The 27,893-nt window shown below is 40.0% G+C and overlaps 1 protein-coding gene across 1 annotated transcript; it reads left to right on the top strand.

The window, feature by feature from the left end:
• The first annotated feature begins 8,919 nt into the window (after positions 1-8,919).
• nipal3 (NIPA like domain containing 3) lies at positions 8,920-18,285 on the top strand. The gene is made up of 11 exons (XM_080414089.1): positions 8,920-9,095; positions 9,774-9,842; positions 10,529-10,700; positions 10,908-10,967; positions 11,676-11,821; positions 12,496-12,592; positions 13,443-13,578; positions 14,189-14,277; positions 14,787-14,850; positions 15,359-15,453; positions 15,593-18,285. Exons 1-11 carry the CDS (start codon positions 9,054-9,056, stop codon positions 15,781-15,783), a joined length of 1,161 nt encoding a protein of 386 aa, XP_080270215.1. The 5' UTR covers positions 8,920-9,053; the 3' UTR covers positions 15,784-18,285.
• Positions 18,286-27,893: the final 9,608 nt, after the last annotated feature.

Raw genomic sequence — 27,893 nt, 5'->3', positions numbered from 1 at the left:
TTACATTACTCCTCTCATGACTGAGGTTAAGGGAAGGCAGTAACCATGATGATGCCGATGATCCATGTTCTGCTGTTGAATGAGGGCTCTCACAACATCATCTTCATGTTACCACAGTTTGAGACCAGGAGTCACGGTCAAATTCACACGTTACTACTTTCAACCAGGCATCCCTATCATAGGGATGCCTGGTTTTCCAACTACAATGACATGCAACACATAGGGACCCTATGTGTTGCATGTCATTGTAGTTGGAACATTTCAAATCTTTCAAAAGTGCTAAAAATAGCAGATCTACAAGTTGACGATGCATGGTGGTGAGACGTGTTGTTGTACAATGAAATATGAAATAGGGCTTTAAAGTAACACTGAGGATTTCACTGTGTCTCATGCTAATACAGTATACGTTTCTTAGTTGAGGGTTAATAGATATTCCTCAGACAGAAATATAAAATGATCCTAAATTTGAGGAACAAAAAAGAGGAACAGACCCAAACCCTCACTTACAGGTATAACAAGCTATTTCATACTTCATCAATCATCATATGAAAGTGTTGCAGCAGAAATAGATAACAATATCTACAAGCTCACAGCACGTCACAATATGCTATTTTTGAAACTCATTTTTAAATTACAAAGAAATTTAATTCTTAAACATTTTGGAAATCTTTCGCCTGTAATTACATGCCCAAAATGGGGACACTATAGGTTGAAAGTGGTTAACTGACAGCATTTCATTCCATTCAGCACAGTCCCTGACTCTATTAACCCCTTGAGGTAACAAAAAACTTAATTTAAAGGCTTAAACCTGCTCATGTTTGTTCACCCAGAATAAATCCCTTATTATAGAGATTAGCCTACTGAATTTCATAGTTCACAGTAAATTGGCAGGCATGTCCACACTACCTGCCTCGGCCCTCTGCAGAACAAAACATTGTTGGGCTTAAGAGCCTGCTCTGATCACAGAGTGCTTGAGATGGAATTCCATAAAGGTATTGGGGAGGTACTAGGATGGTTACAGTTTAGGTGCATAATGACTTGTATGTGACCTTTATGGTCATTTGCTGAGAATGTGATGCATTGTGTCTGGGCATGTGTAAAAAGGTAATTCAATAGGGGGTAGGAAAGTAGATGGCAGACGTTTTTTTGTTTTTGTTTACAAAGACAAATCTAGGCCGCGGAGAGACCGTGCGCCCATCCTCATCGATGGCGCTGTAGTGGAAAGGGTCAGCGAGTTCAAGTTCCTGAGAGTACACATCGAGGAACACACACACCACACACATGAGGAAAATGGCAGCGACTGTACTGGCTCCGCCGCTTGAAGAAGTTCGGAGTAGGACACCGCATCCTCAGGCTGTACTACAACAGCTCAGTTGAAGGCGTTCTATCAGGCTGTGTTACGGCCTGGTATGGAAACTGTACTGCCCAAGAAAAGATAAGCCTACAGCAAGTAGTGCGATCGGCAGAGCGCATAATGGGAGGCGAGCTCCAGGAACTGTACAAAAAGTGGTGTGTAGTCGCATCATCAAGGACAAGTACCACCCAAGTCACAAACTTGGGTGGTGCAACGACCGCGGCCGGGCTAGGGGGCCTACCACAGTATCAAGAGCAGCACCACCAGGCTCATGAACAGCTTCCATGCACCTGGCTGCCGTCAGACTGCTGAACAAGGCATGAGCCTTGTTCAGCAGCCTGATGATCTGGTCTCAGACCTTTGCTCTTCCTTGGACATACCTGTGGATTATACCAGGGACAAGTGACTTGGACTTTTCCCTTGCTCTTCCTCATGGACCTACTGTACTTGCCGATTACACCAGTGTCAGTCTACTTATGTGGATTATGCGGTCGACACACAGACATTTTGCACCTTAATCCCATGTACAACGCATTGACTTTTGTCTTTTTTTGTTTTGTTTTTCTAGCACCTTAACTGTTCAGAAGTATATCATGCACAGTATACATCTGCTGCTATGCTCACGCACCTTATATCTTCTCAGGTACTATGTGTAAATATGTAGATAATTTGTTTGTTTTCTTTGATAGATCTCCTTTCCCCCTTGCCCCCCCCCCCTCTTCTTCCCTTTCTTTTTTTCAATGGAAATAACAATAATAATGATGGGAACTACAGTATGCACAAAAACTAATTTCACCCATGTTTTTACTTCTGTAAACCTGTGATGTGACAATAAAGCTGATTCTGATTCAATAGTTCACAAGGTCTGAAGGCCAATGGGGTCAGAGTTGGATAGGGACTGAAATATATATTGTTAGATAAAAATTATTCTGGCCCTGATTATTATATGAAATAAATTGTAAGTAATGACAGTAATTAAGCAATTGCAGTTATATAACTTATTTTTCACTCAGACCACCTCATTTGTAATTTTTAGCATAATTATCATCCTCCTCTCGGGGGGGGGGGGGGGGGGGATACAAATTAATACAATTAATTGGAAGTCTGTTTCTTAAAGGGATATTTCACTTTCAAACATGTTTGGGGTAATTGTAAGTTAACGTCTACTCTGGCTTTTGTGAGCACCCCAGACAGTTTTTAAATTGCTTGATTCAGTATTTAGACATTTGATATTTATTTTATCAGACACACCCACTTCGTATACAAACCCATTGTAACTTCAAACTCCATTTTAATGATGATCGATTCACTGAAAAGACCCTGGTTCTGGTGACTGATATTGTAATTCTAATACGTGAGGGGCCGTGTTTTTTCAATTAATTGTATTAATTAATTTATTTTATTTTGTATAATATAAATTATTTTTAAATTTTCCCAAACAATTATAAAAAATAAATGAAAAAAGTGATTGAAAAAACACAGCCCCCTCACGTATTAGAAGGCCAATCAGTCACCAGAACCAAGGACTGGTGTTTTAAGTGAATCTAACATGGCTCAAATGGAGTTTGAAGTTACAAAATGGGTTTATATAGGAAGGGCGTGTCTGATAAAATGAATATCATACTGAATCAAGCAACTTAAAAATGTATTAAAATAAAAAAATACTAGAGTATTCAAGCCAACACATTTTGTGTCACACTCAATGTGCAGGTATGCGTGATTGTAGGTGAATGGCAATGCAACATTCTTCCCGATTTTGTCATTGTCACTTATGAATCAATGATACAGTAGCTATTCGTCAGTGTCCATATACTGTAGGACAAGCCCGGACAAGAGAAGGAAAAGCCTGCTCTTCCACTGACACCTAATAACGTATTAACATTCCTTCACAAAATTGAGTATCGCCTCATCAGAGTATACAGTAGAGAGAGGATATCCTGTTGTATGGTGCCATGCAGCAATGAATACATCCCCTTCATAGTACCCAAACCCATTTAACGTACGTACATTCTTCAGGCATTACACATGGATCAAACTGCTGCAGGTTTGTTTGCTTTTTAAAACCGGCTTGTCAAATATTGAGTATACACCCTGAGTAGCCACCAACGTTTATGCATTCCTCTGGAGATGGTGAACAGTGCCCACGCACAAGATGCTGTCCACCTCCAAGAACTTGAAGAGAGCTGCCTGCTGTTTTTTTCCCCCCAAAGGTCTAAAAACTTTCGCCCCCTCAACCTTCAAAAGCTTCAAGCTTGTTAAAAAGTTTTGAACGCATTCAAATGCAAACCTTATGGCACACTATTGTCATACAAAAGCCCCCGACACTATATGACTCAGACATATCAGTCGGATCGGTGGTGCGATGTAGGTGTGAGGGCCTCATAGGGGCCCGAACTCTAAACTATAAACCTTCCACTTATTTTCCCCTCTATATTGTGCTTGATGGAGAGATACACGCGCAAATATCAAGATTTATTTGTCACAGATTCTTTATTTTATTATATTATTTGTCACAAATTTATATTTTATTTGTAACAAAAGCTGCACATGCACACACATTTGCACATGCACATGCAAACACACACACACACACACACACACACACACACACACACACACACACACACACACACACACACACACACACACACACACACACACACACACACACACACACACACACACACACACACACACAGGTAGACAGGAATGGCTGCTATGCATATGTAGGCCCAGGACTATACTACACAGCTAAATTCCCTTAAAATTAAAGTAAAGTAAAAATGGACTAATTTACAATTTTTACAAACTGATTCCGCCGCCAAAAATGCAAGAATCGGAGATGACCATCAACCATTTCCATTACCATGGAAACTTAAGAAGAAAGCTTACCGTCAAGAGTCATACACCTGCATATCTAAAGACACCTGTTACCACCTGAGGCACCTGTTTATTACTGCCTTTGGTTTCCTCCCTGCAAAGCACTGAGCTATAATCAGCACGAATATCTGTGGCCTATAATGGCACGTCCCATTCCACCATCAACTCAACTCATCACAGCCGCTATGCTTTGACAGGTGTGGCTGTGCTAAAAAAGACTTTGAAGTTCAGAGAGAGATAAGTGTTATGATGCCCTATGAGCTCTAAGTGAATACCAGCTCAAAGTATCTGCAGAATATTGAGAATTTAGCTGTTTTTTGATTAAAGTCAGATCAGACTGTTTCATGATGTTACAATTTTTAGGCCAAATCATTTGGTCTGGTATATTGAATGGTTTGAATTCAGAGCATTGTACACTTTTTACTTCCAAAACCGACCTATTTCTGGCTAACGTTAGAAGGAAATATATTTATCACCTTGTCCATCTGGTGCCAGACCAATAGCTTGAAGCTTAAAGTCTAAGAACAGAGAATTTAAGAAGAACAGAGAATTTAGATATAGAAGCGAAATTTACATTTTATACTAATATTGACTGGAGAGGTAAAGTTTATTAACTATTTGTACAGATTTATCAACATTCTTTAAAATATCTGGAAAATTAAATAGAGTTTAAACTGTTTAAACTTATTTTTTTCCAACCCCTATTTAGTAAAAAAGAGGATTGTCATGGTCTCAGTTTGGAGGAAGCAAGAAAGAGTAAATGTTTAATTACACATATTTCTTCAGACACACAGTTAATCTAAACACAGTTAGAGTATGTTGACATCACCAGCAGCATAATGTTCTGTCGATATCTGATAACACAACAGTCAGAAGACCAAAGATTTCCCACAACAAGGCCATAATCATTCTGTCACTTTGCTGTCAAAAGTGCATTAACTCTGGATGATTAATTTATGAAATTAAATCATTAAAATTTTGTAATCAGCTTCTCGTGTCAGCTATGGTTCTTCTAGCAGATGAGCTAATTTGTGACAGAGCGGCTCTGTTACTTAGGCCTACTGCACGCACGCACGCACGCACGCACGTACGCACGCACGCACAAACGCACGCACGCACGCACGCACGCACGCACGCACGCGCACGCACGCACGCACCAACAAACACACACACACACACACACACACACACACACACACACACACACACACACATACACACACACACACACACACACACACACACACACCCCCACACACACACGCAACCAACCACACATATTCGTCATAATAAACAAATGTAATATGTATATATCTACTTCCCTTCCCATAACAATATACTGAGAAAATGGGCATAACTTGTGATTAATCTGATTAAAAAGTGTCATCTTTTGACTGCCATAATTATTCTGTTATGTATAAATGGTATCAAATCTCATTGGCAGGTTAATTGTGTCCAAAGTTCCAGGCTGAGGTCAAAACACAGTACACAGTGTCCTATTATTACACTCAATAAATACATCAAATCACTTTCAAAACACAATTTAAACAAAGACAAAACTGAAGTAATTGTATTTGGACCCAAGAAATAACAAATACAAGTCAGTGCTCAACCTCAATCAATAATGTTAAAAACCTCAACACAAGCCAAATATCTTGGTGTAGTCAAGTCATGATGAACCTGAACTTCAACAGCCACATTAACACAATTAGCCCACTCAGCCTACTAGCACCTTGAGAAAAAATAGAATGTAAAACAACATCACAGTTACATTTATAATACTATTGTCTAAAAGGTCCGTCCAAAAAAGTCCTTGCGGACTTGTTTCCGTTGAGGTCCTTGGTCTAATACAACAAAGTGGATACTATAGCACTCCAGTTCTCAGACATTTATATTCCCTGTCTGTCAAATCATTGATTTCAAAATACTACTGTTGGTTTACAAAGCACTGAAGGGGCAAAATAAAGTTATGTTCTTGTGCTACATAATAAAATATCCAGAGTTCTCATGTCATGACAGGTCTGCTTTATGAACCCAGTTTTTATGCACCACATATCTAGAACAAACTCAAAGAAAACTGCAGGTCTGCTACAACTCAAACCAAAGCTGAAGACCTTTCTGTTGGCCATTGCCTTTTACCGAGTTTTTGTTTTTTCGTTTCTTCTGCATTGTAATTTTATTTACTTGTCTTTATTTTTTTCTTTTATAACTTTATTGTATTCAAATATTAAATGTTATTATTTTTACCTGTGTCTGTATGTCTTAATGTTTAACGTTTTGTGTGCGTTTTGAATTGCCTAGTTGTTGAAATGTGCTTTACAAATAAACCTGCATTGCCTTCCTTGCCTTGCATAATTGTTACAATTTAATTCGAAGTGAGATGTTTTGGAAGAGATGGCATGTCAAGCTGTTCAACAGTGGGGCACCACTCCCTCTGCTGGTCAGCAGGTTTTTTCTGACATGTTGGTTTTTACTAAGATTTATAGCCTACTGTAGGATACCGCTACCTTAAGACAAACGGACACAAAGATAGTTCAGGAATGTTTTCTTCCTTCTGCTCTCTAGACTATAGTATAGGCTATCCATATTGAGCTTCAGAGCTTCAAATCAAAAACAGTTTAAAAAAAAGAAGACAATATTTAGGCTATTTGTTTATCTATTTATTTGCTTTATTTCGTCAAATGTAGAAACTTGTAGATGTAAGGTTTTATGTTAACTTAATAGTATAATTGAAACTGAATGTAGATAAATGCTGGCCTGCTACTGTATAGTCTGATTATTCTCCAATTTGATAAACATTTATTCAATATTTGATAGCTATGACTCCTTGGATGTTAATTATGTTCTTTCTTTTGTAAAGTGGAAGTTTCCTAATGGCTACAGACTAGCCCCCTGTCGTAGTAGGCTAGTGTACGCCCTCCATTGACCTGCCCTCAGGTGCACGTATGGAAACAGTGTCCCTGACGCAGTATGTGTCTGTTTCAACGAAGGCTGTGATGACACAAAAGCAAAGCATGCATGCCATTAAGTCTAGTCAAAACACTGTCATTAGAATGCTTTAGTTGGAATAGGAGGGATAATCCATGGCAACGCCTAGCTAGGTAAGGTTTAATTGCACAAGTCACAGAGAACAATAAAATAAAGACTTATGACTGCCACTGCCATAATAGTAGCCTATAAATGTGTGTTTTCTACAAGCTTACCAACATAGCAAAGACACTTTAGTTCATGATACATCATGAACTACAAGCAGGTGGCTTAAAGTACAGGTTGAATTAACAAGATGATAATAGGTACAGAATAATAGGATAGGCTACAGGCAGGTATAGACGATGTGAACTGATGTCATCCAATTAGAATTTTTATTATAACAGACTTTAAGTCTTATAAGCAAAATGCTTAATCATCTCCATTTTCATCAAGTCATCTTTGCTACTTCAACAACTCCTAGAAGGTCATTTTCACCCTTTAGGTCAAATACAGGGGACCCCTGGAACCCCCTAAAGGACCCCTGGGGGTCCCCAGACCCCACTTTGAGAACCACTGGCCTAGGGTGCCAGTACACTCAGAAACTCCACTGCCGAGAACCATTAAAAAAAAAATCTTCCATGCCACTGAATGAATGACCTGATTTTAACTTTGTTTAACAGGATAAGAGCTGGGTTTCCCAAATGCCCATTGACATTAACACTCTAATAAAGACACTGCCAGCAGGTATTCAAACCTTTTTAAACCAGGTACAAACAAGAACGTGCCAAATGACTGGGCCTGGGGAAAAAATGTAAGCATAGATATTATAATGACCTGTGGTTGAAGTCAATATGACAATTCTTCTCACTGACTCTGATTGTCTTTAATGCTCGGAAAAGTTCAAAGCCATCAATTCAATTTAGAAAGAAGAAGAAAGTACAGAGATGGCCATGGAAACGATAACAATAATACACTTGACTTTTAAAGCAATTTTTTAAACTGCTCCATCTACACCTTCCCTCTCAGCTTTCCTACTTACTATCTTAATAAAATAAAATAAAATACAAAGGGATGAGGACTTACCATTCTCCAGCATTAAAAACACATGTGTTCTCCACCACGTCTTCTGGACTAGTCCCCAGCAAAATTACTTAATAAAGCTTCACAATCACTTTAGCCCCTATATCAATATTTTATACTTTGGTTATTCAAAAATAGCAGATATACAAGCTCTGCGATTTTTGAAAAATCATGAAAATGTGTGCAAAATCTGCAAATCTTTGAATACATATTTTTTTAAGCAAACATTTGTAACTCAAATATTTGCTTCTGAGGGTCCTTGGAACAACATTTTTATATTATATCAAATACATATAATTTTGGGGGTCCTTGAAATGAAAAAGTTTGAGAACCTACTGCACAAGATTACTTGAGGCAGGGGTTCCAAACGGACCCTTGTGGGTCTGTAACCCTCAGCGTGTACAAATGGACCCCGGGTCCATTTGGTTCCATTAGTACACGCTCAGAGTTATCGGGGGTCCGTCCTTGGAATCAAACAGTTTGAAAACCTCTCGTATCTATCTACGCCATCCAAATATCACGTGGCGTTCGCGTGAGAGCTGTGCGTAAAAATCTGCGTAACGCTGCGTAAACGGCGTAGCCTGAAACAGGTGGAATCATCCAATCCCGGAAGTACATTACACATCATCAACAACACCAGGAAAGATGGCGCTCGCTGTATTATGGTGACAGGAGACGCCGCTATAAAAACAGAAACGGAACGAAAACCATGAGGAATGTGTGGTTTAGACCGTGTGGCTGCTGTTGAGAAGTGAACCTGTCTGTCAGAATGGCGTTATTGAGCCAAATGACCGAGCACAACTCCTACACGGTGAGACAATGATGCGACCCTGCCTGTCATAACGTCTGGACGCTAGAATACATGTATCAAAGCATTTGATACATGTATTCATTTGATCAGTGGTGGAAGAAGTACTCAGATATTTTACTCAAGTAAAAGTAGCAATACTGCAATGTAGAAATACTCTGTTACAAGTGAAAGTCCGGAATTCAAAATTTACTTGAGTAAAAGTACAAAAGTATTGTCATCAAAATATACTTGAATTACCTAAACTAAAATGTTTGAAAATGGCAGATTTACAAGCTCATGTGAGCTTGTAGATTGGCTATTTTCAAATAGCCTATGTATAAAATAGGGTAAAAATAGTCAATGTATGTTTTATAATATGATAATTTATATCTGCAAAGTAACTAGTATCTAAAGTTTTCAAATAATTATATTGGAGTAAAAGTACAATATTTTCCTTTGAGATGTAGTGGAGTAGAAGTAAAAGTTTTGAACATTGGAAATACTCTGGTAAAGTACCTCAAAATTGTATGTGTTCGTTACTTTACACCACTGTTATACATTTGTTATACATTTCATGTACTCGGATACATGAAATGTATGGAATATCACAGCCATTCTAGGGCTATATGCAATGCTAATCATGTGTAGGAAAAAAACTATTCATTTGTTTTAAATTAAAACGCATTCTTCTAATTTTAGGAAAATCTCATTGGCACCTTGCTGGCTCTTTTTGGGAATGTGCTGGTCAGCATTTCTCTAAGTGTTCAGGTATGTGCTGTTACTGTAGCTCCCTCTTAGTATAACCTTTTATATTGATTTCATTATGACTAGCCCTATAAAGATGTAAAAATACATGTGGCATCCATGTTGAAAGGTTATCTTAAGTGTAATGGGTATATCATTTTCTGTTCAGTGTGTGTCACCATGATATATGATCAATTTAGGAAAAAAATAAGAAAAAATATCCATAGGATCAATTTAGACCAGTTCTCAAACGTTTTCATGTCAAGAACCCCCAAATTGATATGCATTTAGCCGCTTACCCCCCATTTGAAAATATATTGTGCCAGCTAGAGGCCCCCATAAGAGAGGATATGTATAGACTTATTTACATTTTGCCCCAGACCCCCTCAAGGACCCCCGGGCTTCCCCCGGACCCCACTTTGAGAACCAGTGATTTAGACCATATTTTACATTACAAACACTTTAGGCTAATCATTTTAGGTCCACATGTTTGCATTCTATAATAAGCATTGTCTACTGCAGTGGTTCCCAAACTGGGGGTTGGATTATTTTGGGGGGGTCCCCAGATGATTATATTTGAAATTGAGGTCCCCAGTTCAAATATGGTTATTTTGGGGGTCACCTTGGTCTACTGTACGATAGATTTAGCTCCATATTCCACAGGCTGTCCCTGTGTTTAATGGGTTGGTTTGTCTGTCTTTCCTCTACAGAAATACAGTCATGTGACGCTAGCTGGAACCAAGGACGTGCGTTCTTTCTATCGTGCTAAAACCTGGTGGTTTGGTCTGCTGTTGACCTTTATAGGAGAAGGAGCCAACTTTGTCTCATACGCCTTCGCTCCTCTTTCTCTCATAGCACCGCTTAATGCCGTGTCTGTCATTGGTGAGTATTTGTGTCATGCAAAATGTCCCTGTCCCTAAATATTCTGTGATGTTTTGTGATAGATCATGTTAACAAGTGGTGTCATTTAGCCACTCGGAGTTGCGTTGTCATTTCTAAGCGAATCACAGTTGCTTTTATAGCGCACTGCTTCTAAACAAATCAGCTTTTTGAATAACATGTGAATGCATCTTGTTGTGCTCTTTTCAGCAAGCTCGATTTTGGGTCTCATTTTTCTGCGGGAGAAATCTAAACCAAAGGAGATTGCAAGTAAGTTCAACAAGTCTGGTGAAAATGATCTTGCAGGGGGCGCTCCACTGTCACGCTTATGTAAATTCTGAAACTAATTCCATCACTTATGCAAATTATGCAAATACTTCCATCTGTCTCTCTGGAGTACATGTTGCACACTGCTCCACAAGGGGTCAAAATTATTTTTAAGATAGAGGAACCGTTTGGAACAATTTCTTATTCAGGCATATTTTGTTGTAAGCAAAGACATTCTCACATTTTGTTGTAAACAAAGACATTCTCACATTTTGTTGTAAACCCAAATTACATTATGAGAAATACCCCATACATATAGTTGAGCTGCATCTATGTAATATTGTTTTTAATATCAGCTACCCTACATTTCCTTGTAGCCTGCATGGAGACGATGCACTATGCATAGTAGTAGTGGTACTATATCGTTGCCGTCAGGCAGAAACCTCCTATCTGCATATTTTTGTGTTTTTTTTGTAAATTAATGTCCTACTTGATCATACTACAGCGTCACACAAAAGCATCAAAAGTAGCAGATCTGCAAGCTCGAAACGCGGTGGGAAGCGACGTGTTTTGAGCTTGACGATCTGCTACTTTTGCCGTTTTTGAATTTTAATCCTGAAAAGTAACAGTTTTGCACATGTGAGGTTTCCACCCGACAGAGACGATAATATGCAGTGTAGTGCAATGAATCTATACTGAATGTTATTTCAGAGCGGTATGGGCTGTCGTTCCTGGGCTGTGTCCTGACCATAGGAGGAACCTACCTCTTGATAACCTTTGGACCAAATGCTCATGAAAAACTCAAAGCAGAGAACATTGTGAGACACCTTGTAGGATGGCCCGTCCTCCTGTTTCTGGTAAGGAATTGGCTTTCCATGCAAGATGTCAAAAACACACTCCATTTACTCTCCTTCTGACCTCTCTGCTTCGCACAAACTAGTATAAAGACTACTTGTTAAAGGACTTTTATGTACTGTCGAACAACACCTAGTTTTTTTTACACTTATATATGAATTCCTATTAACCAGATAAATTAATGTGACAGAATCAATATAGAAATTAACACTGAGCCAGAACAATAAAGCTCACATTCCTATTTTGAATGATTGAATACTTTATTAGTCAGAAATGTAAACAGCACTAGGTACAGTCAGACATTAAGGCTAAAGGGATAACACAAAAAAGTCCTGGGGACTGGTTTCCATTTTGGTCCTATGTATTCAATTCATCAACATAGCATAAAAAATAACTCACTAATACATGTCATCAACAAATACAAAACAAAGGAGAAAAAGGAAAACGGTTTCAGAGATTGACACCTCCTTTCTATGGAGCTATTTGGCACTACTATCCTGGTCTATGTTTTCCGTGCTGGTGATTGTCTCTGGTAGGGAGTTAACTGCTTTTATGAAAGATGACAGCCGATCTAGCTTATAGATAGGCTATTTTCTGCATGAGACACCATCGTACGACAAAATATAAAATCGGACTTAAGTGTTTGTTGTTAATGGTTTTGTTGTTTCATTGACAGCTCCTGGAGATTATCACGTTCTGTGTACTGTTGTACTTCTATAAACAACGCGGCTCTAACTACCTCATTATCATTCTTCTGCTGGTGGCTCTGCTGGGTGAGTCTCCACCATCACACAGACAATTTTATACCCTCCATAAAGTCCAGCAATTACCATACTTTATTTTAATAGATTGAACCATAATGGTTATTACCACAGTCTGAAGATTGAACGGGCACAAAGCCTAAACTGTAAAGAGATGCAGTATGTGGGGAAAACAAGATTAAAGCTGCAATCCATAACTTATTTTAATGAATTAAATGTTGTTTTAAATAATCTCAATGGTAGGTAGCGGATGTTTATACAATATAACTAGCACATCTGCAGTGGTTGGAGGTGGTCTCCCTACACCTATTGGTTGACAAGTAGTACTGGCTGAAGCTCATAAATGCAATATCTCTCCTGGCCAAGAAGGGATTACTGTATGTTTTGCAAGAGCGTTAGAAGTTTGGACTCCCAGGTGCTCGGATGGCGTAGGGTTACTACTACCTGTCCACCACCGTAGAGTCTAGGGGTATGAGTCCACTTCGCTGAGCGATATATGAACACAATTGTTCCGGGAAGGGAAGCTGGGCGTGGAGGGCAATCTTTGTCGCTGCACTAGCGACTCCTACAGGTAGCGACTCCTGCTGGGGTGGGGGAAGTTGAACGGGAAGAGCAGGACGGAGGTGCTACATCCTCTTGGTGGGGGGTCCTTGGGAAGATTCATTTGCAGAACGACTAAAATTGGGCGGTAAAAGTAATTGGAAACTCAAAAACATTTAAGAAACCAGGGTTCAAATCCCAGACACACTTGCAGCTTTAATTTTAATGACCAAACTTAAAAAAATCATTCTCATGTTTTTTCTTTGTATCCATGCATGTCTCTGTGCATGACTGTACCACCTTGTCTTCCTCTGGTGCATAGGCTCTGTGACGGTCATTACAGTGAAGGCAGTGTCAGGAATGGTGGTCCTGAGTGTCGAGGGCACCATGCAGCTCACGTACCCCATCTTCTATGTCATGTTTGTCTGTATGGTGGCTACTGTTGTCTTCCAAGCCAGGTGAGTGGCTTCGGATACAGTTGGCACTATTTGGGATTGGGAGAAATACCCCTACCATTAAATACAAGTCGACTTGACCCGCGATTCTCAGCCTTTTTAATTTAAAGCACCCCCATTTGATAACATTTGTATCTTTGGGACCCGAATCTACACTGTCAAATTCTCAGTGTTCATTTAATTTTCAGAGTGTACAAATGGAACCAAATGGACACTTACAGTACATGTCAATATTTAGCTGGGGACCCCCTCGAATCCCCTCAAGGACCCCTGGGGTCCACGGACCCCACATTAAGAGACTTGACTATCCACACAGAAGAGCTGTCAGTGATTGTCAAGTTACTAGCAAACATTAGTCATGTGCAAGCGTGTGTGACACATTCTTTTGAGAGGGCAGAAATACACAAAGAAAAGATTCTCCCATTTTAGCACTTTGGTCGTTGTGTAGTCTCTAGACAATTAAATAACAAAAACAAAAGACAAATCATTGCACTAGGTCATCATTGCTTCTAGTCTACACAATACTGTTTATATAAAACCAATTATTTACATCAACTGTACTCATTAACTGAAATAATACATAATTAAATCTCCTTTTTCTTCTTCGCCTTAGGTTTCTCTCCCAAGCTTGTAATCTTTATGACGCCTCTTTGATCACAAGTGTGAACTACATCCTCTCCACCTCCTTTGCCATCATAGCTGGTGAGTGTGACTTGTTTTTATGCCTTTCACAAGATCTTTCACCTATCAATCAATTCCACACATTTCTGTGAGTGTATGTGTCTCCTTCGCGTATATTGATAACCGTTCAATACATCCAGTCACCTTCATATTCAGCGTGGGTATTAGGATGAGGTTGAATGTTGAATTCAAGCCTCTGGACTCTTAGTAGTGTTTTTGTCTGTCGTTTTATAATATTGTAGGTTGAGTATGCTTAAATGCCTATTTTAGATGTTTGCTTTTTTGATGTTTCTATGAGAGCTGCTGTAACACCTTAATTTCCCCTCGGGGATGAATAAAGTACCTACAGTACATACCTACCTATTGCTGACACCCCAAGTGAGTGCAGTGCAGAGTGTGAATCACATCAACTCAAACACAAATGCACAACATAACTTCACAACACCACAGGTCTGAGACCATGCCTGCACTACTAACCCTACCTGAATGCATTTTGGATTTCTTTGCCCTTTTCTTTTTTGCCCCTCCAGGAGCTGTATTTTACCTAGAGTTCAACTATGAAGATGCTCTTCACATCTGCATGTTTGTATTGGGGTGAGTGCTCTTCCTTCATACAGTTCATCATACTACAGGTAGCCACAAATTCAAGAGTTATATTGTTACATCTCATATACGAGTACACAAGAGCAAAATGTGTTGCTTTCGGTTCCTCAACTTTGTAGCACCAATAACGACAACAACAAAGGGATAATTAACCCATTAGATTAAAACCGAGAAAGCATCTGTGTCATTTTAAATTTGAGTTGGCTATTCAAAGATATTTTTGAAAGTTTGAGAACTGATTTAGATGGCATTTGTAGAATCGGCCTCAGGTCTTAATGGGTTAAGAACAGCAGGGGTAAGTAAAAGGGAAAGAAAAACAGCATCTTATGTACATTAATAATAGCACACTTAGAAGTGCTTGAAGGTGTTGTGTGCATGGCTTAAAAATTCTACACATTATACATATACATATGGATATTGTATTTGCACACTTTGCATTGTACTGTGCAAATACTCAGTATTTACTCTGTAGTGTGTGTGTGTGTGTGTGTGTGTGTAGATGTGCAACTTGTTTCCTGGGGGTTTTCCTCATCACTAAAAGCAAGAAAAAGGCCAAGACCTTTGAGCCATATGTCACCATGGACATGACACGAGGTTAGTACAAACTATTCACATGTATCAAAGGATAGCATGTGTTTCATTTCAGTGATATACTGTGCGAACTCAACAGTGATGCAAGCCTCAGTCACATCGAACGCACACTGTACAATACATACCTTCATTCCATTGCCAGGTATCCCGACTATCCACGACGACAAAGGTCTGGTGGCTCAGCCAGACTACAACGGTTCCTTCTCCTATGGTGCTCTGGTCAACAATGATGGTGTAGCTCCCACTACTCTGCCAGTAGACCAGGACCAGTATACAGTTACCGCCAGCTCCTCTGCTGCTTCCTACAGGTCGGTTGAACTGAAGAATGATTAGGCCTGGAACCAAGGATTGTTTTTTCAAACGGATAGCCGGGGGCATGGAAATTCTAAGATGAAGACTTTTTTTTTCTTCCCACTAATAATATGCAAATAATAATATCAGAGATGATGGAGTACAACTTTTTGAAACATCAGTTGCAAAAATTGGCTTTTCTTGGTCGACATGTTCACTGACTGTCCGAACATGGCCGTATCTTACCTTCCCTGTGTACTTCACCTTGTGCTCCGTTCGTCCTTGTCCATAACTTTTTAAGACCAAAGCTTGCCTGTTGACTGCTTTTACATGATTGCGACAAAGCTGTTGGGCATCATAATGGCGTGATGGATGGCCACCTCTATCCACACAGCCTCAAAGATGCAATGATGCACTGTACATGATGTGCCTTGAATCATACTGCATTTTCCTTTGTATTAGCAGTTAACTGTGAAGACGGATTAGTGTGAAATACCTGCTCATTTTGGTGGGAATGTAGAAGCTATTCACCAGTGCATTGTCTTATTAATATGAGAGAATTTCAAGATAGGGCTCAGCCTTTTGCTGTGTTCAAACTAGCAGCAACAAAACTACAAAACGGCCAAGTGTGGCCAGCTACATTGCTGCCGACTCGCTGTAGAAGTGTTGCCAAGCCACACTTCATACAGTACATGAAAGGTTAAAGGTTAAATCGCACATGGAACTGGTTAACGGCAAGAATACGTTTTTCTTCCATTTATGGAACGGAGCAGAAATGGTGGCGAGAGAAGTGGAAACGGTGAAACAAAAGCATATGATTGATGTTTCACAACCTCATCGGAGCGCAGAAAAAAGTTGACGCCGTCTCAACTTTGATTTGTAGCATATCACGCCCGTCATGGAACTACACATGTCAGGCGTCACGTAGCTTCATGTTGCTGGCTTCCATTAAAAATTACTTGTAGCCTGTCCCTTTGTCACCGCTGGTGTGAACACAGCATTAGGCCTTTGTCAGTGACATGATCTTGTAATGTTATGTAGCTGCAGTTGAAAGCAGTTTCAACTGATTTGCCAACGAACATTTTGAAATGCCTCCAATTCTGGAAGAAGTCTACAATATTCTGCCTCTTTGTCCATAAGACTGTATTACTGCTTTGACTGATGTGACCAAAAATTATCTGTTTTATTTTGTTTTATTTATTTTGAAGATTGATTTTAACGTGCCTTGAAATGTAGCTTCACACTGAGGTAAAAAAACGAAATACAGTAATAACAAGGGTCAGGGAGTGATTGAATACATCATGGGATTATAGTAATTTAATTACATAAAATGGTTACTGGGATTTGTTACAGTTCCTGATGAAAGGTAATAAGATTACAGTTTATTTTGAAAGAATAGGTAGACTGATCAGACAGATTTGCACGGTAAGAAGATATTGAGACAAAAGCATATTTCTTTCCTTTTTTATATTCATGTAACGGTTAAAAATAGGTCTACTAATGCTAAGTTACCGCCTATACATTCAAGAACATTGTGAGTTAACTTAATAAAAACAGTTTGTTCAGATTTTACTCAACTGAAATCAAATTATGTTAATTACTCATCCTACTCTAAAATTGAATCTATTATGGGATTTTGATCTCTACTAAACTCAAATAAATTAGTAATCTAAGACTTGGACTCTTAAGTTGTCCATAATGAAGGACATGGATTGGATGTTTTCCAGCATTTCTGTTAATTTCCTACTGTATGTGGTCCTGCATTCCTAGTCTTTTAATGCCATAGAGCTGGAAGCTTTTGGGGGGCAAAATGCCTTCATACAGTATTCAGTATGGTCTCTGGTTGATTGTAATTGTACTGTAAAACGTTTATATTGCACGTACAGTTGTCGTTACGCGCAACATGTACATCACTGAGTACAGGCCCCTGAATCCAGTCCTGTTAATAGTATTGGTATTGTATTGAGTTTTAATCTGAAGAATGCTACATTTTTTGCAATATTTTTCCTCATTTTCAAAATGTATTGTATTAAGATATTGCCTTAGAACAGTCCATAGTTTGTAACTGTAATGTAGTCTTAAGAGTTCATTAGAATTAGGATACTAGTCTCGTATCGGAGGTCTCCACCTACCGATACATTTGGGGACTTCTAAATGTACGGTAGTTGCTAGAACAGCGGAGTACAGCCGCTGATAAATCAATCCTCTCACTGCCCCAATGTTAGGACCATCCTGAAGACTTCGAATTAGTTCTGCAATGCCCTTTTCTTTTCTTTTAACTCTGTAATTGTTTCCACCCAGTTTTAACAACAAAAGTTGGGAGTCTCAAATTGAGAGCAGGTGCAAAAGTGCACCTGTTTGTTTCTCCATTGCAATTGTACTGTAGTTTTGAAAACTAGATTGTCTTGGGATATGACCATGTAACCTATCATTTTAATGTAAATTATAATTTTACAGTGAAAGCTTATTTTCTCTGTTAAACCTCATTGCCACAATGTTTCCCTGGACATGACATACTTGCAAAAAATAAACACTTTTCTTGTGTTAAACAATTTGAGCAAATTGTTAACGTTTATTTGGGGATTGAATGTGGATAATTTGATCTGAGTTTGGTAAGTTAATTATTCAATGCTGATGGTGTAGAACATACTGTAACTGGTTTATTTGCCAATGTGTGCCATGAAAGTGTAACCCAGGTTTTTGTAAAGTTCTTCCAGGCACACCAAAGCCTGCTCTCCACAGTACATAAACTCATGCGTATACTGTAACATACTAAAACTATATAGAAATTACTTTATGCTGTATGGCACTATGCATAAAATAAGTTATTTTTCATCACTGTGCTCATTGACATTACAATATTGCTGCACACAATTCTGCCCACACCCCACAGTTTGTGCACTACTGCACTAGACCTGGTTCTCAAACTTTCTTTATTGTTTTCAGAAAAATTCCCCCTTCGACAGCACAAAACATTCCTCCTGATACCTGATACATACTGACACATTTTTGATGTATCCGTCTCAACTTTAATAAAAATCTAATCCGTTATCCATTTATTTATTTGATTTGGCTTTAATATTTGAAACTCACTCAGGCCCAAGTCACAATGTTTTTATTTATTTTTATTGGTGATATGCTGATTTGCAATTTGTTGTATACTGTTGATATGCTCAGAAACTTGGCACTTAACCTAGGGTGACCATATTCAGCCCTTCAAACCGGGACCCTTAAATCAATGCGCACGTTCATCGTGCACACGTGCCCATCCATTCATGCACGCACACACTCCGTACATGTATACGCACCACAGGTGTTGCATAGTGTCACCCTAACTTAACCCCCAGTTGCTCCAGGGGATCAACACAGTGGCCAGTGTGTCGTTATTTTGGACAGCTCCCAGGTGTGAGGGTGAAGCAAGGTGTTGCTGAAAAAGAACAGGATGCATGCATGCACGCTCAGTCAACCTAAATAAAAACAGGAATAGCATCTCTATATGGTCCATTTCCATTGGCAAGGAGGAGACATATCTCTCACACAGGGAAACACTGACATCTCAAGGTAGTAGGAGAACATGGTAGGCACTAGGCAGCAATCAAAATTAATCAAAAAGGATGGTCTTTTGTAGAAGGTTAAGTAGCTGAAGATCTTGGGTGCAACGCAAACTTTTACAACAAATACAAAGTACAGCCTATTCAAAATCACTCTTCCAAAAGCACTGCATAAGCATAGGACCCACTTAACATTCTTTATTGAGATGGCTGCTCTTAAAATATGGGGGGGGTGGGGTATATTTAGCATTTTTCTTTTAATTGGTCAGGAAAAAACACTTGGTAGGGTGCCTTAGACAAACTGAATATCCAACATAAAAATGTATGACAGCTACACTCTCCCCATCTGCTGAGAGAGCCTTTCAGGTGCCAGAGAAGATGGCTGTCTTGCTGCTACACCAACATTCCTGAATGGTTATGCTAATCAACTCATGAATATTTTAACGATTAATTATTCAGACACCTGAATAATGAGCCAATGAATACTTGGCACTCGGAGGTGATTTTGTGCAAAAATATTTTAGTTGTCTGCAGGCATCTGCATCACTTGACCTTTACAGTAGGGAAATCAAGGATTGGTTGTAGGCCTACCTAGTGTGAGGTAGGAAAAAAGAGGGGGAGGAGGTAGAGAAAGCAAAGTAGAGAGAGATAGGAGAGGTGGAAAGCCCTGTGGCTCCTGAGATACATTTGACTGACAGTGACAGATATGGTTCAAGAATCAAGAGGGGTTTATTTGTCACTCACTAATACATGTCCAAGCAGCGAAATGTTGGTGTGGCATGTTCCACAAGACTGTGATAACAGCAATACAATATACAACTAAATAATAAAGATAATACTGGATTGTAATAAATTCACCACTGTAATGGGAGGCTGTTTATTTCAATGTGAAATTCGCTGAGCTTAATCAGAGACGGTAGCCTACTAGATGGCCTAATAAAAGTAGGAGTGGCTAAGCACCACAACAGTGTGTGTGAGTTAAAGAGCTAAAAACACCAGCGTAAATGTGTAAGTAATCACTTTTTACACAATATAATGGATTACTTTATTATCGATGTTGACTGGCCATTGCCCATGATCAGACCGAGACAGTGAGCTGCTTGGTGTTTGGCGCTCTCCACCAATTTTGAAGACGGGTGAGGGCTGAAAGAGTGTGCGTGCTTGCGTGCGTGTGTATGTCAGAATCTGCTTTTTATGCTCCTGTGTGGAGTTTTGGTGGCGTGTAGGCCTGAATTTGACAGCCTCTATTGCCCTATTGCTTTGTTAATTTACACAAATCAACATTCACTTAAAATAAACAATGCCCTTACTGAGGTGTCTACTCTTTTTAACTCTGTGTCTACTTTACATTTGGCTGAATTGTCCACCAGATGTCAGTATATAACCAGTACAATGCTGGAAATGTTGGCCTAGTGGTCAGCCTACTGTACACTAAGATCTCCAACTGCCAATCTAATAAATAGGCCTACAGTTACCTACAGGCAACCCAAATTAGGCTATAATTTTTAATAATAATTTCTTTTATGTTTCACCAAACAATGTGTTGCTGAAAATAAACTAACTTTCAAATAGGTTTTGCTTGCTTGATTTAGTCTCGGATTATCATTGATGCATCCTTCTATTAAGAATAATCAAGCCATCAGTATGATGATATATCCTAATATGTTAACCATTGTTAGATACTGTATTCTTCCAATCAGCCATTAACAGTCTTAACGGTAACGATTGAATCATTAATGTTGATTAAAACAAGTGTATTTTCTTTCTCACCAACCAATCCCCCCTTCAAGTTCTCTCATTTATCTCTCCCATAGGCCCACTTCCAGTCTTTACCCGTATTGCATTGCATCTCAGTATAGCACAATCCTGCGAGCCCTATCGTGGTGGAGCTTTATTTTCCCTCCTCACCCCACCCTCGACTTCTGATCTCTTAACCCCCCCCACTCAACAAAATTGCTATTCCCAATTTTAATTTACTGCAGTTATATACGTTAGGATTAGGTACACTACGTATATATATTGGGGGTAAGGGTATGGTTAGGGTGAGATCAGTTATAGTTAGGCTAAAGTGTGTGTGTGTGTGTGTGTGTGTGTGTGTGTGTGTGTGTGTGTGTGTGCGTGCGTGCGTGTGTGAGTCACTGTTGAATGTGGCAATGTTTCAAGCATGCTGCTAATAATAACATGATGTCATCAACAGCCATGCATCTGTTTGTCCAAATCTAGTTATGGTCGCTTGCTGTGCCATTGTCTCCTTAGCCAGAAAAACACGTGTTATTTGTTGTTTCTGCGCAATGGTTGATTGCCAGCAAATGCCCCATGCATGGGAAATCATTACTCACCTTGTGCTTTGTTCAATATTTCTCTCCACTATTTCATCTGTCTTTCACCGTCAATGCCCTCTCACCCCCAAGTCTGTGTCCACCCATATACTGGATCTGCCAGACCATTGCCCCTGATCTACTCTCACTCATTACCACCACCATCAACAATCCTTAACCTCAGAATCCCATCTGCCTTCAAGTCACTAGAGTTAGCTCACGCAGAAACCAATTCTTGACACCTCTGACGTTAAGAACTACAAACAAACCAGTATCACTCCTTTATTTCCCAAACTCTGGAGACAGTTCTCTAACTCTCACAGAACAACCTTTTGTATCCCAACCAGTCAGTATTCAAACCTGCCCACTCCACTGAAACAGCACTTCTCGCAGTCACAGACCCGCTCCACGTTGCCCTGTCTGCTTCAAGTGGTTTTCTGCTACTGCTACATCCCTCACAGTGGATGCCTTCCAACCCCTTCCATAGAAAGTCTTTCCCCTGCAGGAACCTTCCATTTCCATCATCAACGCCCTGCTGGTGGCTCCTGTTCTAACTGCTGAGAACCAGGGATGTAGTCCTGGAAAGTCACCCGTACTTCAAGGTACAAATTGCAGTGATCACCTGATCCTGTAGGTTGGCGCTGTACAACATCCGGAGGATCAAATTGAACCCTTCCTCACCAAGGTGTCTATTGCAGCTCCCTCCTTGCTTGTGTGCCAGCATGCTCACTCAAACCCTTACAACTGATCCAGAATGCTGCAGAACTCCTGGTCTTCCTCCATACTATGAGCTTGTAGATCTGCTATTTTTTTTTATCGTGAAAATTTGTGCAAATCTTGAATGAACATATATATTTTTTTTTTTTAAACAAACATGTTTAACTCAAATCTTTGCTTCTGGGGGTCACTGTCACAAAATATGAGATGGGGTCCGCAGCCAAATATGTATCATTTTGGGGGTCCTTCACATGAAAAAGTTTGAGAACGAACTGCTCTATAGCACTGTTCATTCCTTTCATCACTTCCTGATGCTAGTTATACCAAGCATCTGCATGTAAACAAAGTAACCAACAAATGTACAATTATGTTGGTTACTTGTTCACATATTGCTTTGTGCGTTATTTAGATAGGCATATACTGCTTGCTTGTCCACAAATACTAAGTATGTTATTTAGATGACAGATGCTAGGTTTGATGTTTACCTGGTATATAGCAAAGCAGTGTCGGCCATTTTGTGATTCCACAGATAGAAAGCCCATTATTTATTTCCAGAGAGATTTCCGAAAATATTGATATGAATTATTTTAAGCCTGGAACCTAGTCATCCAGGCTCCTGGTGAATCATGACCATAAAACATTTGATTCTGTGTCAAAAACTGTTTGAAAACCGCAGAATAAAGGGTATATTAAATATAGTATATGATATAAAAAATATTTAAAAATAAATATATTATATATTTTAAATATATTAAAAAATAAATTGACACAGAATCAAATGTGGTCATGATTCACCAGGGGCCTGGATGGCTTGGTTCAAGGTTTACAATAATTCATATAAATATCTTTCCGAAATCTCTGTGGGAAAAAATAATGGGCTTTCTATCTGTGGAACCGCAAAATGGCCACCATTGCTATGCTCTATAGTTACTTTCTGTAGCATGCAATTGTTTTGTTTGCACTCTACTTACTTAACCATTTACCCTGTTGTTTGTTGAGGGTTGATGCCACTTACTATATGACCTTGCCCTTTGTAAGTCACTCTGGATAAGAGCATCTGCTAAATACCTACTGTTAATTGTACGCACACTCATGGTTATGGATGAGGGTTATAGCCCTCATGCATGCATGCATACAGGCTGGCTGATATAAAGGGCACATCTGTACACACATAAGGACATTAGACACTGTCATATCACAGCTAAAGTGTTGAGACCTCACTAAGAGGTGCGGCGTCCTTCTTTCACTGCTTTATCTGTCTCCCTGGAGCAGAGACGCTTGGATTACTTGGACCCTGTTTGCTGGAGGAGGGAACAAAGAAAATAGTTTTAATTTTCTGCCCCTCTAATCCAATTATCCTGTCCTATCATCCTTCCATCCCTCCAGCTGGCATGCTTCTCATCTCTCTCTCGCCATCTCTTTCTCAGACTCTATCCATCTCTCTCTCTCTCTCTCTCTCTCTCTCTCTCTCTCTCTCTCTCTCTCTCTCTCTCTCTCTCTCTTTCCATCTCTTTGTCACAGACTCTATCCATCTCTCTCTCTCTCTCTCTCTCTCTCTCTCTCTCTCTCTCTCTCTCTCTCTCTCTCTCTCTCCTGTTTCTGCATGGTAGTTTTTCTCTGTGATCTCTCTTTGTCATATAAGTGATTGCTCTCCCTTTTCTGTGCTCTTCTATAATTATTTTGGTACAACTCTCTCTTTCCCTAACCTTTCCTGTTTTCCCCAGCTTCTTTTTTGAATGTATACAAATACTAAGCAGAGAGGCTAAAATTGGCACACGTAAAATCCTGTTAAATGAATCACTCCCTGCTTTGTAAGTCTGCTATTTGTACACTCAGCGCTCCTAGTAGCGGAGTCCGCCCCCTTCCCTCCCTTTCGCTTTGCCTCACTTCATTACAATTCTGAATTCACACTCTGGCTTTTAAGTGGAAATGCCACCCACTCATCCTTCAGTCAGAACATGATGTCAATAGATTGTTCCCTGTATGGTTCTATTAAATGAGCTGCACTGAAAATAGAAATTTTTCATGGTTACGTAAACTTCCAAAATAAGGACTTGTGTATGAAATTAAACTGGGTTCATGTGTGATTCTTTCAAAGCACCCGCATTCTCTGACAGTAATTGGTTTTTAGGTTTATTAGGGTTGTGCGTGTGTGTGTGTGTGTGGGGGGGGGGGGGGTAGTTGTTTTTAGGCTGTACTGAATTTGGTTACATACTGCACACTGTAGCTAGTACACATCCACACATGTGATATGTACCCATAGACACACATACACATGCGATTACTTTGGTCTTTTATGTAATATATTGGAATCTCAGTATACCTACAGTTTCCTGCCTGTTAAGAACTGACATCCACTGACTTCAGTGCCCCACTCCTTTATGAAGAACAAGGACATGGCAACCTACATTCATGTGTATTTGGCTCTCTCCCACATTGACATTACTTTTGGTTTCTGTTCTGAAAAAACTTTTAATCACTCACAATGTTCTCAGTGAAAGAGAGAGAGATACAGTACGTGCAAACCTATTCATCAGAAGCTCTTAAGTTAAGCAAAGCCTGTTCGTTTCTTCTGCATTAGTGAAAAGAAAAGAAAACCTGGTGACACTTTTCACCTCTTTTATCTGTCCCCTTTCACTGGATCTTAGCTAAAATAGAGAGACACCTGGAAAAATATTTTTGGGAACTTTGGGAAGTTCAGCTAAGGTCTTCTCAGCTCTCTTGTCGAGCCAAAATGATCTCTTTCTTGTGCTCATTTTACTAATTAACACTCCCACAATTAACTGCCCTAGACTTGCTACATTGTAATTTCACTTTTGATTATCTTCGCCTGGTTCAGGGACAAGCCATCCTATGGGGAGTTAGGTGTCGTCGTGACTATTGGAAATAAGTGTATAAGAGACAGCAGAAGAGAGAGGGAAGAGTGAGAGACACATGGCTTAATTTATTCTTCATTATTGCACTCTGTCTTGTTTCAACGTAACAAATGGCGTGGCTCCAATGTGGATCTCGGACTTCATGTGGCCAGCCTGTGGCGTCAGTCGTCCATGACGTACTGTATTTATGACACTAGAGATTCGGGCCGCTACACAGCCCTCACATCTTAAGTTCAGGCTGACACCTACGTTGCACCGCCGATCCGACCAACATGCCCATATATGGAGATCTCTGTATCTTGCACAAATCCTCCATATTTGGGCGTAGCTGCATTGGGAACTCCTTATATGGTTATGGCTGAGTCATAGTGACATGAGCGTGACGACGTGGTCCGTCGGCCGGTGGTCCGCTCGTAAGCCAGTTTTAATATAGGATATGACTCAACATGTTTGACTTCCATTATAAAATGTAAAAGTTGAATATTTCAAAACATATAAAACATATTTAAAGATAATTAGTTGAGGTACTAAGTTAGCCTACTGGTAGTGTGCACAAGAAATCATCTCAGCGGTTTACCAGAAAAACGTGACACAATGAGACCTGTTTTGTTGTTGTTGTTGTTGTTGTTGTTGTTGAGGAGCAACACTGTTGTACAAAGAAGTATAAAATGAAGCTTTAAGAGAGCCAGAGGGATCAGGCCGAATTGGCAGGGCTTTTGCAGTGCTTGTCAAGAGAAAGGTCAGGAACGTCATTAAGTCTAGCCATCGCTGGAAGTACCCTGAGTATAGGTCTAATCAGCACAGAGCAAGCCTATCATTGCCTCTCAGAGCTGCTGCTGTCGCTGTAGCACAAACGTCTCCTCACTCCCTAACATGGAAAATCATCAATGGCGTGTTCAGTAGCAAGGAGCAGATGACAACGCGCTTTTAGATGAAAGTCATTCATTTTACATACAGTACATTACGTTGCTTTCCATCAAATTCCATGCCTTAGGTCGGTGCCTTGTCATTATTCCAACGGCTCATTATTCCGACGTCCCATTGGTCCAACTGGCCCCATTATAACTAACCCTATCCCTATTCCTAACCTCACACTAACCTAATGGTCGGAATAATGGGATGTCGGAATTATGAGCGGACCCCCAGTCAGTGCCTCTCATCCTTTTTGAGCTATTTTTCTTGACCTGTAATCAGTTTTTTACTGCTGTACTGTCTTTGGCGGCTGAATTTCCCTTGCAGGATCAATAAAGGTCTGATCTATCTCTCACAGAGAAATAAGATCCTAGACAAGATGAAGCATCTTGTCTGATGAAGGCTCTCCCTTGAGTGTATATGTGTGGATGGCTGATTTATCCTGTATGCACAACAGGTGTGCAGAATTAGTTTGACGATTAAAGGCCAGTTGTGACGGCTGAAATCCGCAATCACCCACACCACATAATCCAAGCATAGCATAAATTAATCTCAGGATGTAGTGGCGCACTTTTCTATGCTGTAGGATACATCTGCTATGGTGAAGAGTCTGTCAAGTTAATTCACCATTTGGTAAACCGTTCACGACAAATATACAGTGTCCCTCACATTTGTCCTTCACTTACCATGCAGATAAAAAAAAAAAATCCATCTCAAGAGTACATTACCAGTTCAGTCTCAGGAGAACAGAGACCACTTGGAAAGCAGGACTTGTACAGTGACTATACAGCCCACACCTCTATGGAATGCATTTGACACATCTTTTGGGTGTTATGTTAACCCCCTACAGTCAGAGGATGACGATAGTGACATATGACAATGTGAAGGGAGTGAGTGAGAAGAGTAGGTCCGTGTGTGTGTGTGTGTGTGTGTGTGTGTGTGTGTGTGTGTGTGTGTGTGTGTGTGTGTGTGTGTGTGTGTGTGTGTGTGCTCGTGTGTGCGTGTGCGTGTGTGTGTGTGTGTGTGTGTGTGTGTGTGTGTGTGTGTGTGTGTGTGTGTGTGTGTGTGTGTGTGTGTGTGTGTGTGTGTGTGTGTGTGTGCGCGCGCGTGTGTGCGCGCGCGTGTGTGTGTGTGTGTGTGTGTGTGTGTGTGTGCGCGCGCACGTGTGTGCGTGTGTGTGTGCGTGTGTGTGTGTGTGTGTGTGTGTGTGTGTGTGTGTGTGCGTGTGTGTGCGCATCCATGTGGATGCTTGTGTGCATCTGTGTATGTTTGCATGTGTCAGACTATAGTCTATTTTTGGGTGAAGGTCCTGAGGGCTGAAAGAGTGAGGAAGAGGATGCTTGATGGGCTGAAGGTCAGACATGATGCAGTGCAGTGTATGCCTCTGGGCCCACTCCCGCCACTGCCTGGATATTATTCTGGTACACTGACTGGAGTTTCTCGCCAACCTGTTTTGTTTTTCCTTTCTCCTTTATTTATCAAACATGAGGAAAGGGGAAGGCCATTCATGACAGGCAGCCAAAAATAGAACAAGTAGATCGAGTATTTGGGTAAATGGGGTTGTTTTGCCTCACAGTGCGGCATAAGGTCATTTGACATCATATGGCACTTTTATTTGTCTTGAAAATGGAATATTGGAATTGACAGTGTTGACAGTGTTGATTCATATCAAGCATTTATTCCTCCATATTTTATAGATGAAATGTTAAAATTATTATTTATTTATAAAAGATAGCAGATCTACAAGCTATTTTTGAGAGATGTTATTTTTGTCTTCG

Source organism: Gymnoscopelus braueri, assembly GCF_963280865.1.
Source record: "Gymnoscopelus braueri genome assembly, chromosome: 19".
NCBI classification, from domain to species: Eukaryota; Metazoa; Chordata; class Actinopteri; order Myctophiformes; family Myctophidae; genus Gymnoscopelus; species Gymnoscopelus braueri.
Note: the sequence above shows the minus strand (reverse complement) of the source record. Positions and strands in the feature narration are given on the sequence as shown.